The sequence below is a fragment of the Marmota flaviventris genome, chromosome 8 (assembly GCF_047511675.1).
Source record: "Marmota flaviventris isolate mMarFla1 chromosome 8, mMarFla1.hap1, whole genome shotgun sequence".
In the NCBI taxonomy this organism is placed as follows: domain Eukaryota; kingdom Metazoa; phylum Chordata; class Mammalia; order Rodentia; family Sciuridae; genus Marmota; species Marmota flaviventris.
Window position 1 is genome coordinate 1,545,624 of NC_092505.1, and position 15,981 is coordinate 1,561,604.

The 15,981-nt window shown below is 52.6% G+C and overlaps 1 protein-coding gene across 1 annotated transcript; it reads left to right on the top strand.

The window, feature by feature from the left end:
- The first annotated feature begins 3,577 nt into the window (after positions 1-3,577).
- Positions 3,578-14,063, top strand: Sumo3 (small ubiquitin like modifier 3). Its single transcript, XM_027922259.2, has 4 exons — positions 3,578-3,710; positions 7,941-8,069; positions 10,888-10,959; positions 12,783-14,063. Exons 1-4 carry the CDS (start codon positions 3,690-3,692, stop codon positions 12,897-12,899), a joined length of 339 nt encoding a protein of 112 aa, XP_027778060.1. The 5' UTR covers positions 3,578-3,689; the 3' UTR covers positions 12,900-14,063.
- The last annotated feature ends 1,918 nt before the right edge of the window (positions 14,064-15,981 follow it).

A 15,981-nucleotide genomic window follows, 5' to 3' on the forward strand; every position in this document is an offset into this window, starting at 1 on the left:
CAAAAACAAACAAACAAAAAAGAATTGCTGTCTCTTTTCTAGGGTCTTTGCCCATATGGGGGCATATTTCAAGTAGATTTTCTGGCTGACTTTGGCAGGAGGGCTCTGACTGCCCCAGGAGTCCTTGCTGTGGCCCAGCAGGAACCCTCATTCCCAGGCTTAGGCTGGCCCCTCTCCCGCCCTTTCCATTTGTGGAGTCACAGTTTTCTTTAGTCCTGAGAAATGCCCTTCATGGGGCTTTGACTTGTTCTTCTCCCACTCTGTTCCATCTTCTGACACTTCTGTCTGGTGGACATGGTCTTTGCACTGATCCACAGTGCTCCCACTTTCTCGCTGTCCCTGCTGCCTCTGTAACTGGGGAGTCCTGTGATGTTTCTTATAGTTCCCCAAGTCCTGCCTGGGCCAGGGCCTTTCTCCTGTTCAGCACATACCAAGTCTTAAGCCATAGTCCTCCCACTGACTTTCCAGCTCCATGTCTTCCCAGGGGGTTGTGCCTACTCCCACGCCCCAGAAGGGGGTGCTGGGCACGTGGTGTGGGTGTTGGGGTCTGTGGTGCCGGGCAGCCTGGTGCCTCGGTGTTCCCCACCGGCTCGGGCCTCCTGCAAGCCCACAGCCCTCCAGGGCCTCCTCAGGCACAGGATCTTCTTTGGAGTGAACTCTGGGGTCTCAGCCTGGTGTCATGGCCCAAATCCTCCTGTAGCTACAGCTCTGGGTGTGGGGACAGGTCAGGGCCCCTCCTGGAGCTCAGCTGTGAGCAGCTGTCCCCTGCTCAGTTCTTTCCACCTTGCTTCCTGTGGGCGGCAGTTTTTCCTGGGCTCTTGTCTGTCAATTTAACCCCATTTTGCTAAGTTTTTTTGCGACTCTTTAACCCTCTAACAGCATTCTTTTGTGTTTTCTCCTGTTGCTGTGAACACTGCATTTTTTTCTGTCATTTTAAAGGATCTGGAACAGATGGGAAAGTGTGGGAGCTGCAACCAGCTCCATCCACTATTTATACACACAGAAATATGAATCAAATCCATAGCTTATGATCTGCTTGGTAAAACTTACCAGTCTTTTTTTTTTTTTTTTAACATATCTCTTTTAATAGTGACAGCCTTCCACTGTGTGAACAGATCATGGTTCAGTTAATTTCTGTTCTAGCACATTTAGTTTTTTTTAATCAATTCTAAGCTGTATATTTTTCACGTCCTCAACTCTAACCTGGAGTCTTTCACTCATAGCCCATCATAGTTTAGTAAGTACATGGTGTATGCAGTAATGTCATATTTTATAACTCATGGTATCCTGGACTCAGTGGTGGGCTATGGTCTCTGAATATGGCCTGTCCTGGCTCACCAGTCACCCTGGGGCTGGCTCCTAGAGGAGGTGCTCATCTTCTGGAAACTGAGCTGGCTATTTTACCTGGGCATGTTCTAGCTAGAGGCCAGCCACGGTCCAGCTTCCAGAATGTAGGAACCAAACTGTGGAACTGGTTGGAGGTTGGCTCCAACTCCTTCATGAAGAGCCCCTGCCTTTTCCCAAGTAGGCAAATGCTTCAGAGTGGAGGGCTGTGAAGTCACGTACACACACTGGACTCCATGGCTGCAGTGTTAACAGGGGGTGAGCAGCACCCTCTCTGTGGGCCTTCCTTGGACAGGATGGCAATGGGATGCACACTTAGGTACACATCCAGATGCTGCCGTTTCCTGGCTGCTAACCCCGTGCATCCAGCTTCCTGGCTTCAGGATTCAGAGGCTGCTGAAGCCAGATTTAAAGTGAGGTAGTCAGTGTAGTTAGGTCAATCGGGTCTAATATCGAGTAAAATAAAAAATGGAGGCCATGTTGAGAATGAATTCCGGGAAAAGCAGGACAACTCATGGAATGTTAATGTCCCCAAGGCCCAGAGCCCATCCCCAAGAAATGTTAATGAAACAGCTCCCAGCAAACTTGAAGATGCTGACCCAAAAGTCCTAAAAGATTACTTCTTTGGCCCACCTGTGCCCCACCCTTGGAGCCTTTCCACCTACCTCCATCACTGAAAGAACTATATATAAAAGGGGGAATACATTCGCCCTTCAGTGGATTCCATTTCTTGGGTCCCCTTCTTCCTCCAGGAGAAGTCTTTTCTGCTGTCCTTTAACAAACTTCTACTTTCCACTCTGACCTTGCCTCGGCGTGCTTCTCTGGTGTTATACTTCAACATTGGGGAAGCCGGTCAACAGCGGTAACACTGCTATATTGCTCTGGACACAGCTGGCCAGCACGTGGCTTGGCATGCCTGGGGGTGGGTGAATCAGTCCTAACTGGTCCATCCCTTCTGAGGACATCAGGATACAGAAGGAAGGACAGGGTGAGGTGGCACTCATACTCCCTGACACATGGAGGACATCCTAACTACACAGGTTCAAGTTCTCTGCCCATTTTCTCTGACCACCTGAGAACACATTCTGTTTCCTTGAGACCTATCCCCGGGTTTGCAGTCAGAGTTGCATTGGACACAGGTCAAGACTGCTGCCTTAACTCAAGACTCCAGTAGTGCTTCTTAGAGTATGACCTTGGGTGTGTCACTCACCTCCAACAGACTGTTTCCTCCTATGTAAAATGCGTTGGGAGGATTGGGTGTGGGTGACTTAGGACAGCATTCTAGAAACAACAGAACCGTGAGTCACAAGGGTGTCCTCCTGTGTCTCCTGCCACTCTGTTCTCCCAGGTGCTTTCTACTTTTGGGGTTCCGAAGGCCCCAAACTGGAATTAGGTAGGAAGGAGGATGGAGAATGCAGTCTGGATTTAAGTGTTGAGTGGGAGGTGCAGCCAGCAGGACTTGGCAGCTCTCCCCTGTCTAGGGGACTTTGGATGGTTGGCTACCCCACCTAGAATTCAGGATCCAGGAATCTGTGCAGGCTCACTCAACCAACAAAATGTGGGTTATCTTCAGTGGATGAGGCTTGCAGGCCTGGAACACTCCCGGCCTGCAACTGGGACCTTCACCTCAAGTCAGTGAAGGGCGTAGAGCCTATTCCGAAAGCCAGGACAGGTCACTTGCTTCTTTCCCTGGGCCCCTGAAGAGGGTTGGCCAGGCTGCCCTAATTTTCCTTTACCTCCTAGAAGTGCAGTCTGCACCACAGGAAAGGGGCCTGGGCTCTGCCCACGGAACTAAACTTGGTAAGGGCTAGGTGGGTGGAACGGAACCACCAGGGCAGGTTGTGCCCAGGCCCCGCAAGACACCGTCCAGGCCCTGACCTTGCACACCGCTGGGCCTGCCACGCCCGAGAGCCTCCCAGGCCTGAGCGCAGGCACCCACTACCCTGAGCCCCCGCCCCCACCCCGGGCCCTGCGCACCTTGGCGCCGTCCCCAACCGGGAGCCTGGCGCGCCCACGGCGCCCTGGGTCCCTCCTCACCCTGGAGCTCTGCGCGCCCCCGGCCCTGCGCGCCCCCGGGGCACGGGACGCTCGGGACCCGCCCCGTGACGCATTTCCAACCGCCTGGAACCGCGACCGGCCGAGCGCGCCCCCGAGGCACGGGGAGCGCGCATCGTGCACGCGCGCAGCCACGTGACGCCGCCCAGCCAACCGGCACGCCGGGATTTGGGGATAAAGCGCGGCCCCGCGAGCAGTTGCGGCGGGAGAGCGGCGGGGCCCAGAGCGTGACTCGCCCGCTTCGCGCTGCCTCTTCCGCCTCCGAGTCTCGCTGCCGTCGCCGCGCAGCCATGTCCGAGGAGAAGCCCAAGGTAAGCGCGACGCCCGTCCCGCCAGCTGCCCGCAGAGCCGCCGCCGCGGGCCGCCAACCTGCCGGGAGCTCGGCTCGCGGACCGCGCCGCCGCCCCTCCCCCCGCCGGCGCCCGCGGCCCCCCCCTTCGCGCCTCGCCACGCCCCCGCCTCGCCCGGCTCCGCCCCCATCGCGCCTCGCCACGCCCTGCCTCGCCCGGCTCCGCCCTCGGGGCCCGGCTTGCCCGGCCCCGCCCAGATGGTGCCTCGCTCCCGTATGGCTCCGCCCCGGAATACGCCCCGCCTCCCGGATCCGCCCTGGCTCCGCCCCCGGGCTACGTGCCCGCTCTCGACTCCGCCTCTTAGGCCCGTCAGCCTGGAGCTCTGGGGAGCCGCTGGGCTGGTGGCCTGGGACCCGGTCTGCTCAGCCTGCCGTCTCTGGCTGCCGCGGTCGCTGAGCGCAGAGCCTGCTGGCGAGTGCAGCGCCCGCGTCTGCACCTGGCGTGTTCTCCTCAGTCCTCACTCGGGTGCAACCGCCCCTCTCCTCGGCATAACCTCTGGCTGCAGGTCGAGTCCAGCTTCCCAGGCAGCGCGTGACTGTGCGAGCATCAAGTCGTCCCTTCTGAGCAGTCCCATAGCTCCTTGGTGCTGGGACACCCCCATAGCAATCCTGTAGGGCAGACACCTATGAGAGTCCTGGGCTGCACCCCTCTTTTACGTCCTGGGGTGCACGCCCTCCATCTGAGTACTGAGGTGGGTGCCCACCCCCCATCGCTGTCCTGGTTGCACGTGCTCACCTTGATCGCAGTCCTGTGATGCATTGCTGGCTATCGTGGTACTCGGGAGTGCGCCTCTCAGGCCCCACTGTAGTCCCTGGGAAGGCCAAGGTTGCTGACTCCTAATTAAACGGAAAGTTTTGGTCCTGTGTTCTGACCTGTTGGGGTCTGTTTTAATCAGTAGATAACAAAATGTTGAGCCGAATGCTTTTTGCCTCTCCATCACCTGCCTGGTCCTGAAATAGATCATCCTCTCTTTCAGTTGAGGGCTCCTGGCTGTCAGGACTGGGGGAACCCACCCGAAAGCCTCCGCTGGCCCCATGAGTGATAGTTTTGAGGAAAGGTCCAACTGCAGCCCTGGGCCTTATTACACCACTGTCCACCCAGACCGTTTGGGTGAGCACCTGTTGATCCTAGGCCAGGCACAGATGCCCTTGTGCTTTGTAGGTAACTTTGTAGCACAGAGCATGGGGTTGGGTGGGTTCTTTGTCTTATGAATTTGAATGAAATCCAGGGACACAAAGGGCAAGAGCAAAGTAACATGATTTATTGGAGTAATAGAAAGCAGAGCTCCTGAAAGGGTGGGTCCCAGGAGAGGGTTGCCAATGGATGTCTGTTGTCTGGGGTTTTATATGGTAAGATCAGAGGGGAAGAGGTTGGCCTTGAAGGCTGTTGGCTGGAGGTTAAAAAAACAGTGGGTCTTTGAGTCCAAGTACCAGGAATCTGGTGTTCATGTGTGCCCCTGTCCAATTAGGTTACTGTGTTGCAGTTTGTCTTTTTTTGGAGAGAATATGGTCACTGGGTCACAGATGCTTCACTGTCAGTTTCTTGAGCTTGCATGGGTTCTGGGTTTCTGCTTTGTTACATGGGAATGTGACCTTGGTGGGCCAACTTTCCTACTTCTCCCAGCTCTTTTTTTTGGGGGGGGGGGAGGTACCAGGGATTGAACTCAGGGGCACTTGACCACTGAGCCCCATCCCCAGCCCTGTTTTGTATTTTATTTAGAGACAGGGTCTCACTGAGTTGCTTAGCGCCTTGCCTCTGCTGAGGCTGGCTTTGAACTCGGGATCCTCCCGCCTCAGCCCAGCTCTTTTCTACCCCACCTTCCCTTAATGAAGGTAAATATAATAAGATTTATGTGGTCTTTTCATTTTCTTCTTTTTTGAGGTACTGGGGATTGAAACCAGGGGTGCTTTACCACTGAGCTACATCCCCGGCCCTTTTTAGTTTTTATTTTGAGATAGGCGCTAAGTCGCCCAGGTTGGCCTCAGCTTTCTTTCTTAACTCCTAAGTTCACTTGCTTATTAGATTCACTGAGGGCTGGGACAGTTCCCTCTTGGTGTCTCTTGTTAGGGGGCCAGAGTGTCTCAGGCCTGCCCCCTGGCCTGTGCTGGCACCTGCTGTGCTTCTGCTGGCTTCAGGGTTCTAGTCCTGCATCTGTTTAGATGAAGAAGCCTGAGCATCCTTACTCTCTGGGCAGTGAAGGGGGAAGCTCAAGGGGTCCTGTGGCGGAGCAGGGGCCTTGGGTCATTCACGTCCCTTGATCGGCATTGCCACCTTGCTCAGGCCTGGAGCTGTGCTCTGGAGAGGGCTGTGGCTTGCAGGGCAAGCCCTGGCATTCCCCAAGAGGAGGAAGGCACTTGGCCACTGGCCCTCGCCAGAGGGGTGGGTAAGTGCTACAGGGACATGTGTCTACCAGCTCCTTGCTGGAGCCCCTCACCCCAGGTGCCACTTTTCAGGCCACCATAGCTCCCTGGACAGGCTCTGCTCCTGCCAGATCTCCAGGGCTGTGCACAGGGAGCTCCACGGCTCATGAATGTGCAAGCCTTCCGCACCTTGCTCCCCTTTTCTGGCCAGGTGTTCCAGGTGTTCAGGGAGAGAGTGAGGGCGCCTGACTCTCCCCATTAGGAAAAGAAGGGAGCAGCTGGCATCAGAGGGACAGGGTGCTTCCGTGGAGTCTGGGCTCTAGCCAGGCCTGTGTGTGAAGACATACAGACTCTGCAGATGCCCTGGACTTGGCCTTCCGCTGGGTCAGAGGGCCTCACTGGGTTGTTAAGAAACAGGTCATTCCTGTGGACTCCCAGGTAGCCAATCTGGTGGGCCAGACGTACTTTGGAAAACAGAAAATAGCTCTGGAACCTCACTTCCTTTTCAGACTAAGTGGCCTATATAGGTGGCTCACTGCCCCTTAACATAAAGTTTGGAATTGATTCAAAATGTGCTTCCAGGCAACAAAGAACCCTCATTATGCTATTGTTGGGTAGCTTGTGTGTCTCTTGAATTATATAAAAATAAAGCACCGGGATGACTGCCATCAGATAGGCTGATGGGTTTGGTGGGTGGGGGTAGAGCCCGGGGCCTTGTGCATGCCAGGCACCTGCTCTACCACTGAGCTCCCCCAGCCCCAGGACAGGACTGCTCGGAAGTGGAGACTTCACAGAGGTGGCTCCTCTGGTCCTAGTGATGGCATCGCAGCGGGGAGCCCCCGATGGAATCTGGTCCCCACAAAGCCCTCAGGGTGCCAGGGTCCCTCAAGGTTGTGGATGTTGATTTTGTCTCCCCAGTCAGGTAACCTGTGGACATGTGTTCTTATTACCTTCATAAGAGCGATTTTAGGACAAAGAAGGATTTCCTCTTAATTTTTTCCAAGATTGTTATTAAATGACTTTTTTTTTCTTTGACTCAATCAGCTTTTTCTGTGAGACTCCAGTTCTGTCCCACATTTCCTTATGCGTGGGTGCTTAGTGAGAGGAAGTTAGAAATAAATTCTGTGTAAAAATAAAAGTCACATGAGTGACTCTGAATTGCTGGAGAATTTTAAGAATTAGGTTGGTTTTAATGACTTTTTAATAAAACCAACTGTTACCTAAAGACTTGCCTTTTAAAATCACAGTTATCTTTTTTTTATACCTTTATTTATTTACTTATTTTTATGTGGTGTTGAGGATGGAACCCAGCGCCTTGCACTTGCTAGTTGAGCGCTCTACTGCTGAGCCACAACCCCAGCCCCTATGCACATTATTTTGATATGATGAGAGAACAACATTTAACTTACATGAAAAAACATACATAATTCATTTTTGTACTGTGCACCTGTTATTGTACTATTTTTATTTTGTGTGTATTGTAAGAATTAGAAATGGGCTAAATTATTTAAAAATATTTTGAGGCAGACTGAACAAGGGGAATGGAGAATGTCATTAAGTTCAGATCTTTTCATTTATCATTCAATATTTAATAGCACATTGGTAATTGGCAGAATATTCTTTTTTTGGAGAGGTACTAGGGATTGAACTCAGGAGCACGTGACCGCTAAGCTACATCCCCAGTCCTATTTTGTATTTTATTTATTTAGAGACAGGGTCTCATTGAGTTGTTTAGTGCCTGGCTTTTGCTGAGGCTGGCATTGAAATTGTGATCCTCCTGATTCACAATTATCTTGAGCCAACTTTTGAAGCTGTGTCCTGTCTTTTGCAGGAGGGTGTGAAGACGGAGAATGACCACATCAACCTGAAGGTGGCGGGGCAGGATGGCTCGGTGGTGCAGTTCAAGATCAAGAGGCACACCCCACTGAGCAAGCTGATGAAGGCCTACTGCGAGAGGCAGGTGCGGGCTGGCCACAGGCTGCTGCCCCAGTTCCTAGGCGGCCTGGGGACGCAGGTGCCCTCCCTCCACAGTTGCACCAGGGTTCTGAGGGCTGCCTCTGGCTGGGGCATGGGTATCTCCCATGTTCCTGCAGTTGGCAGATGGTCTTGGGCTAGCTCCCACCAGTGGGACTCTTTCTGCCCACGCCTTCATGGGTGGCGGTGCATTATGGGCAGGCACGGCGCTCTGTGATGCCTCCTGGGTGGGGCTGACAGCCGGCTCAGGAGCAGCAGCTGGTGTGTCCTGACGCCTCCCTTGGGTAGCCGAGATTCTCCTGCAGACAGACTGCCCTTATCACAGTTTGGTTCCCAGGGTTTAGATTTGTGTGTGTGTGGTGCTGGGAGCGTGGGATTTCGGGGGCCTCAGGTGTGACAGGCAGGTGCTCTGTTTTGGGCTGCCCCCTTTGTTGACCAGGTTTCAAAGTAGTCAGCCTCCTCAGTGTCCTGAGGGGTCGGCCACTTCTGGATGCTGCTGCTCGTGTCACGTGAACCTGAGGGCCACAGCTTATGCTCGGGCCACCTGTCTTTTGCTCCCACCAGGGCCCACATGGTGTCCCTTGGGCAGGCAGGTGCTGTCCAGCAACCCCTACAGTCTTTGGATCCTGGGCTTGCTGCTCTCTGCTGTGTGCCTGTGGTGGGCCAGGCTTGCTGTTCCTGGATTCTGCCCCAGCCCTGTGGTTGGGTGGCCCTCGGCAGGGGCCTGTCCTGAGTGGGCCCCTGGATGTGGCGTGGCTTGTGAAACTGCCTTTCTTCAGCACACTGTCACCTCTGCTTTCCACACTGGCTTTGGCAGTCCCTGCTTCCAATACGTTTTAGACAAAATCTCTGGAATGCAGACCTGGGCCTCTGGCCCCCACTCTCACACCCTGCTCCTGGGTTAGCCGCTGTCGGCCCCTGGGAGTGCAGTAAGCTGCACACTCACACTCCTTCTTCCTAGGCTGTGACCTTGTGTGATTCTCAGCTGTGGAGGGTGGGAGAGGAGCCCCCGAGGTTGCCCTCTGCACACTGTCCCGTGGCCCTGAGTTGGCACCCGTTGCATGGTCGCGGCAGGACACGTCCACAGTGCTGGGCTGCTCTCTGCTGTCTTTGCTTTGCTGGTCTGTAGTGTCTGGGTGTTGGTGGATGGAGCCCCTGCATCTTCCAGTACTGTCCCCTGCCTCCCCTGCCTCTCCTTGGTCCTGCTGAGGGCCTTGCGAGTTCCCTCTCCTCAGCAGCCACTGCATCCCTTCCTTTCAGCCTGCAGCGCAGTTTCCATGACACTGATGACGTCCTGATACAGTCGTGTGTGGGGCCCGTCTTCTCTGTGAAGCTCTGTCTTGGGTATCCTGAGCGTCTTCCCGGGCCTTAGTTTCACCTTCCTCCTTAGCCTCCCTCTCCGTCTGAAGTCGGCTTCGACTAGGGGGTGCACTCTGTCCTTCCTGGTCGCAGTCCCTCCTGGATTCTTGACCCTGCTGCAGTCACCGTCCTCCACGGTGTCCTTTGGCTGGTTTTCCTCTGTCCTGCTCTGGGTGTAGCTGTTGCTGTGGGTCCCTTTCTGGGCATTTCCCCCGACTCTGTCTTTGTACACGACCATTCTTATTTCTGTCAGGATTGTAATTTCCATCAGTTCTTTGTTCCGTCTGTTCTTTGCTTGTGCCTGTTGCTCAGCAGCAGCCAGCGGCTGTCACCTTGCGGAGGGCTCTGTGTGCACGCATGTGGCCCTTCTGGTGCGTGTCCCCTCTCCTCGGTGCCTTTCCCCTTCTGTCTGAGCTCACCTTCTGTCTTTCCTGAAATGTCCTCTGCCCCTAGTTCCCTGTTCATGGTGAAGGAGGAAACACCAAAATGCTGATGGCGAGTGCTGTGCTCGGGGGTGTGTTGAGGGGCCCACATGTCCACAGGTGCTGGCCTGCTGGGACTGCTGACTGGGGCACCCAGATGCTGCCATCTGAGGGTCACTAAGCATCCCAGGAGTGGATGGCTCTGTCCTGCATCCTGGAACACAGGTGGAGGACTGAGGGGCTCAGGCCCATTGGAGTACGGTGCCTGCTCCCAAGTCTGCGTCTCCAGGAAGTGGACATTTTGTTGGTTGCCTTGGGAGGGACACTTGGTGCCATGACATGGGGATCTGCTCAGCAGCCATCAGAATCAGCTGCATGCTGCTTCTGTCCCCGGTCACTGGCTGACCCCTCCTGCAACTCATTGGTTTCTGCACCCTGAGACCCGAGGTCCATGTCCTTGGACCAGCAGTGACCAGCCCTGCAGCACAGCCTATCTGCTGGCTCCTCCCTTCTCCATTTGTCCTTAGGGTTTGTGCCTTTTCATTTCTCCATGTTATTCCTTGCAGCTTCCGGAGGCAGCCAAGTCGCAAGCCCTGTTTGTCCTGTTGCAGGGAAGCAGAGCTGCTTGACCAATGAGTGTTTCTGTCCTCAGCCACCTTCACCTGCTCCCTCAGGACGTGGATGGTCATTGCCCCTCCTTCCTGCTGCCCTCCATGTGGCCTTCTTGCCACTTCCTTCATTGCCACCTGACCTGTGTGTCCATGGGGACTTTGTAAAGGGGAAGCAGTGGTGCTGGCTCACAGAAGCGCTGCTTGGCTTCTGGGTGGAATGGAGAGGGTGGATCAGGGAGGAGGAGGGTGTCAGAGAGCCGTTTCCAGGGTGGTCGAGGGCCACTGTATTCATACTCAGCTGGGTCATAATTCAGTGCATATTCAGAATTCTGATAGTTTGACAGACATTCTTGTTTCTTGAATTAAGCTGTGTTATCTGGGATATTTAATGGTGATTGCTTTTTCTTTCCAGGGCTTGTCAATGAGACAGATTAGATTCAGGTTTGATGGGCAGCCAATTAACGAAACAGACACTCCAGCCCAGGTATGAAGCCAGCTCTGTGTGTCCAGGACCTCCTCCCCATCTGCGTTTGCACAGTGGCCATTTGGAATGCTTATTTGAGAATTACCGAGGGCTGCACATAAGAGAATGCCTTACATTTTCTTGATCATTTGAATTATTAGATTTTAAGTTTTGGCATTTTGGGATGTTTTTCAAATGAGAACATGGCACTGTCAGACCTCACCCTGACTTTGAGGTGGGATCTGAGGGTGGGGCTTGTGCTGTAGGGCCATTGGTGGGACTGCCATTGGCTTAGTCATGTTGATTTCCAGGGCCGTTGGTGGGACTGCCAGGACCCCTGCCGTGGCTCTGTGGACTCCTAGCTTGTGGTTGCAGTCAGTCAGTGGCTAGACGTGGGCCTGATTCCTGTCTCCTGTGGCATCTTGTGTGAGTGCTGCGGGTGGGCAGGGTGCCCGTCATGTCCTGTGCCATCGGAAGTGCAGGTGAGCACCCGCATTCCTCACGGCAAAGGGCCTGGTGCTGTGGTGCAGAGAGCTTGTCCCTGGAGCCAGATGTTCTCCAGCTCGAGTCCCCAGTGCAGCTCTTTCACCACACCCGACCCTTGTGGCCTCAGTCACTTGCTTTGGAGTCTCAGTTTTGTCCACCTGTGAACTGGAGATGGTACTTGTTTTTTCTTCCTTAGAGGTGGTGAGAATCAATTGGAATGTTTCACGTGAAAATATTTTTGCAAGACATTTAATAGCATAAATGTTGAAAATATTATTGTAATATTTAGCCACCTTTGGGAATATTATTGCAAAATATTATTGCAAAAAATATTCTAGCCACCTTTGGAAATCATACATGACTAAGCCAAAGGGGTGGGCGCTGTAAGGATTCCCCAGGGAGGCAGAGAGCAGAAAGGGCTGGTGGGCATTGGGCTGGAGTGGGGAGCCAGGAGCAGGTGGCATGGAGGAGCAGTGACGCTTCCTGGCTCCAGCCTCCCCAGGTGCGTCTGCAGCGGGCCTAGAAGGGACTTCTGGGACGCCTCCTGGGAGCTCCCACTCCTGTCCTGGGCTCAGTCAGTCTTGGGAATTGCAGAAGCTCCCGTGCTTAGAGAATGGGGAGAGGTCGGAGGGTCTCTATCCCTCCTGTGTTGGAGGAGCAGGAAGCTTGTCCACCTCTGCCTTGGTCTCTGGGTGACAGGATCCCTGTCCGCAGTGGGCTTTTACTTTGTGGACCCTTCCTTGGAGATCCAGTTGCCTTTGGGTTTTGTAGGCATGACCATCGCACTTGCATGGCTAACTGGAAGCTCTTCACTGGAATTTGATTTTGTGTAGTTGTCCCAGGAATTTTAGATATTTCAGTTTACTTTATTTATTATTATTTTTTAAAATTCCTTTTAGTTGTAGATGGACACAATGCCTTTATTTTATTTTTTTAAAATGTGGCGCTGAGGATCGAACCCAGTGCTTCCACATGCTAGGCAAGTGCTCTATCACTGAGCCCCAGCCCCAGCCCCAGTTTATTTTATTATTCATTTATTTTTTTGGTGGTGCTGGGATTGAACCCAGGGCCTGGTGCATGGAGGCGAGCCCTTCACCAACTGTGCTGTATTCCCAGCGCTCAGTGTATTTTTTAATCACTGCTTTTCTATCAGAATTCTTAGTTGTGACTATTCTTCTGAGCTTTGTGGGAGCACACGAGGTGGGAAGCAGTCACTGTGATTTCCCTGCGTGCTGCACAGGAGGGGTGGCACAGCACAGCAGGGGGTGACTAGGCTGTGTGTGGGGGGGCAGTCGGACATCTTCCCTTCCTCTGATGTTCCCTGTCCCTTCTCGCTGGGCTGCCTGGAACTGTGACAGCTGGAGATGGAGGATGAGGACACCATCGACGTGTTCCAGCAGCAGACGGGAGGCATGGCCTCCAGAGGGACCACCCCACACCCTGCCATCGTCCTTGCATTTGTTATTGAATGGTGAGCGACCACGCTGATCACAGAGGAGTCCGAGAAAGACAAGGACAGTCACCGAAACGATCCTCGAAGCACTTCAAGTGCAGCTCAAAACTCTGCAGGGATGAGTCTACAGCTTACATTGGGCCAATCACATTGTTCTCTTTGTGAAATGAGTTTTAAGGTTTTGGGTTTGTTTTTGTTCTCGGTTTTGTTCATTGCCCCTCTCAAAACATGTTTTCCTTCAAACTTGTGGCCAAATGTTGGCTTTCAGTCTGTGGCCAGGCTCTCACCCCTGGAGAAGTGGTCACTGCTGGAGCTACTTGTCCGAATCACGTGGAGAGCTCATGTTCACACTGTGCATCTGTGGGAGAGTGTGAGGGGTGGAATTCCACCAGGCGCATTATTAAAATTCTAAAAGCTGCAAATGACAGACTTCATCAAGCATATGGTATAGTTGAAGGCAAAATACTGGAACACTTCTTCAAAGGTAAAAAACAAAATAAGTCCTTCAGTAATAAGGCCCAAGTGCTTTCTGCTCCTGAGTGTGTCCCCCTCTGGGTCTGAGGCCCAGGATGCCACCTCTGCACTCGGTGCTTGGGTGTGGGTATGTGGGCAATGATTGGCACAACCAAAACCAGCTTTTATCTTTTCAAAACCAGGAAATAATTACCATGTTTCTCATTTGGTAATTGTATTGTGGCCTCAGATTTACTTCTAACAGATAATTATGGTCTTTATATAAAGTAAGATGAAATATCACTGAATTTGCAGTTATGTTGTATAAAAGAGCTGCTTCAAAGTGTGGTTGCAAAAGAAACCCACAGAAAGGTGACTTAGTGTTCTTATGGATTTTTACTTTGCCACTGTCCAAATAAGCATCGAAATTATGCATTAGAACAGTGACTCCAGTTCTGTGAGATATTTGGGAATCTTTACCAATTAAAATGTTCATAGTTCTGCCTATCGTCCTGTAAGGATCCATTGCTGCTTGATGGCCATTCTCTGCCTTTTATAGTCACCTGACAGTGACCCATCACCTCGCTTGCTTGAGATCTTGCAGAAATGTCCTCATTTCCTGTTTTGCTGTATGGGCTCTGGTGGGATGTTGTTGGCTCTGTTGTTTGTTCACCAATTTGTACATTATGTTACCCTTTACTACTGTAAACAGTAAAGATAGTTTGGTATTCTGTCTTTTGGCTTTTATTAAACACTGCATTTGAAGGTTGGGCACATGTCATAACTCAGCAAGGCCTCTGGGGCACCTGCTTTGGAAGCTAGCTGCCGGGCAGTGGAATGCCCCGACACCTGCTCCCCAACTGGCACATCATCCATGTGGTACACCTTCCTTTTACCCAGAGTTCATCCTCTGCCCTCACAGAGCCCACCTTTCCTTCAGCCTCACCTTCCTTGCCTGGACTCCTATGTAAAGAGGAGGAGGATTTTGGAGGCAGGCGAGTCTGGATGTTAGCTTGGGATGTTTCGGTCTTTGCTTAAGATGTGCAGTTGATGATAACTTATCCCCCCCCTTTTTTTTAATATAAATGTTCTCTTAGTTGTCAGTGGACTTTATTTATTTATGTGGTGCTGAGAGTTGAACCAGTGCCTCACACTTGCTGGGCAAGTGCTGTACCACTGAGCCACAACCCCAATACCACTTACCCATTTTGAAAATGAACTACTACCAATTTGCTTTGAAAAGTCTCAGTATAGGGGCTGGGATTGTGGCTCAGCAGTAGAGCACTCGCCTAGCAGGTACAAGGCCCTGAGTTCGATCCTCAGCACCACATAAAAATAAGTAAATGAAATAAAGATATTGTGTCCAACTACAACTAAAAAATGAATATTAAATTAAAATTAAGAAAGTCTCAGTATATGTGAGACAAGACCAGGGTGGAGTGGCTGAGCTGATTTGGTCCATCGCCTGTGTGAGCACTAGGACAAAGATGGAAGGCAGCTAGGACAGTGGAGCTGCAGGGCCAGCGACCAGCAGAAGCACACGGATTAAAGCACAGTGCAGAGATGGGACCATTTGCCAAATCACCTTCATGGCACATGGCGGGAGGTGGTCTGGGGGTGCCTTTGGTTTGATAAAGGAGGCCAAGAGGTACCTTGTATGTAGAACAAAGTCACTTGAGCTTTTTTCACCTCAACAACCTTGAGGTTGTCCTTCATTTTTAGGAATTTATGTAAATTGTGAATTTGGAGTAATATCTTTTGGCATTAAAGAAGCTTGGGGTTCGATGGAAGCCTTAGGGGATAGGGCCTACTGCAACCAGAGTTTGAGATGAAGCTTGAGGCTCCACTGCCTTGGGTAGTGGTGGTGTCTGGGTAAGCCAGGGGCCTTAGCAGCCAAGAAAGCCCATTATAGTGTTAGCACCTAATCACAGCAGGGGATGCCGGACAGCTCCCTGGGTGGCTGGGTTCTTCTCCACTCTCCAGTGGTGCGGTGCAGCTCTTAATGTGGGCTGTGCCCTCCAGCAGCTCATCGCCAGTGTCTTTTGGGATTCTTGTCTCATAAATGACTTTCACCGACAATAACCAAAGGCAGGAATGAAAGGAATAGGATTTATAGACAGCTCCTGCAGGGGCAAGAGGAGACCCAGCAGGGGTTGCGGTCTAAATGTATCAGCGGGGCATTGCTCAATGTTTGCTAATGGGGTCTTGGGAAAATACCAATGCTATTGGTCAAAATGTACGCTGATAATCAGCCCCCGGAAAAGTACTTGGTTAGCCCTGGAGCCCGAACATTCTTGTAACTTCCATTTGGGTCTGCCTCCACTTGGGTTTTTCTGAGGTTCAGGGGAAAAAGCTTGGCTGGAATGTTTCTACCGATTACTATCAATGAGTAGTTTCTACATTTTGAAAAAAAACTTCAGTTGGGGCCCATTGACTATTCCATCTTAGGCCCCCGTGCAACTCCGTGCTGGCTGAAGGGCCTGGTCCCAGGAGCCCCCACCCGCGCCCAGCAGCCAGGGCCTTCTCCGCTGCAGACCCGGGCTGGGGCCCAGGAGCCAGGCGCTTGCTCCCACTTGCTGCTTAGGAAAGCCACACTGGTACACACCGGCTGGGCAGGACCCTCGCTGGGGGAGCACACGACGCCACGGGGC

Excerpts from the sequence above, each read along its gene's own strand:
- Sumo3 (XM_027922259.2), top strand. The coding sequence starts at position 3,690 with ATGTCCGAGGAGAAGCCCAAG. Across the intron at positions 8,070-10,887 it reads AGGCCTACTGCGAGAGGCAG|GGCTTGTCAATGAGACAGAT; the intron begins GTGCGGGCTGGC and ends TTTTCTTTCCAG. Across the intron at positions 10,960-12,782 it reads AAACAGACACTCCAGCCCAG|CTGGAGATGGAGGATGAGGA; the intron begins GTATGAAGCCAG and ends GAACTGTGACAG.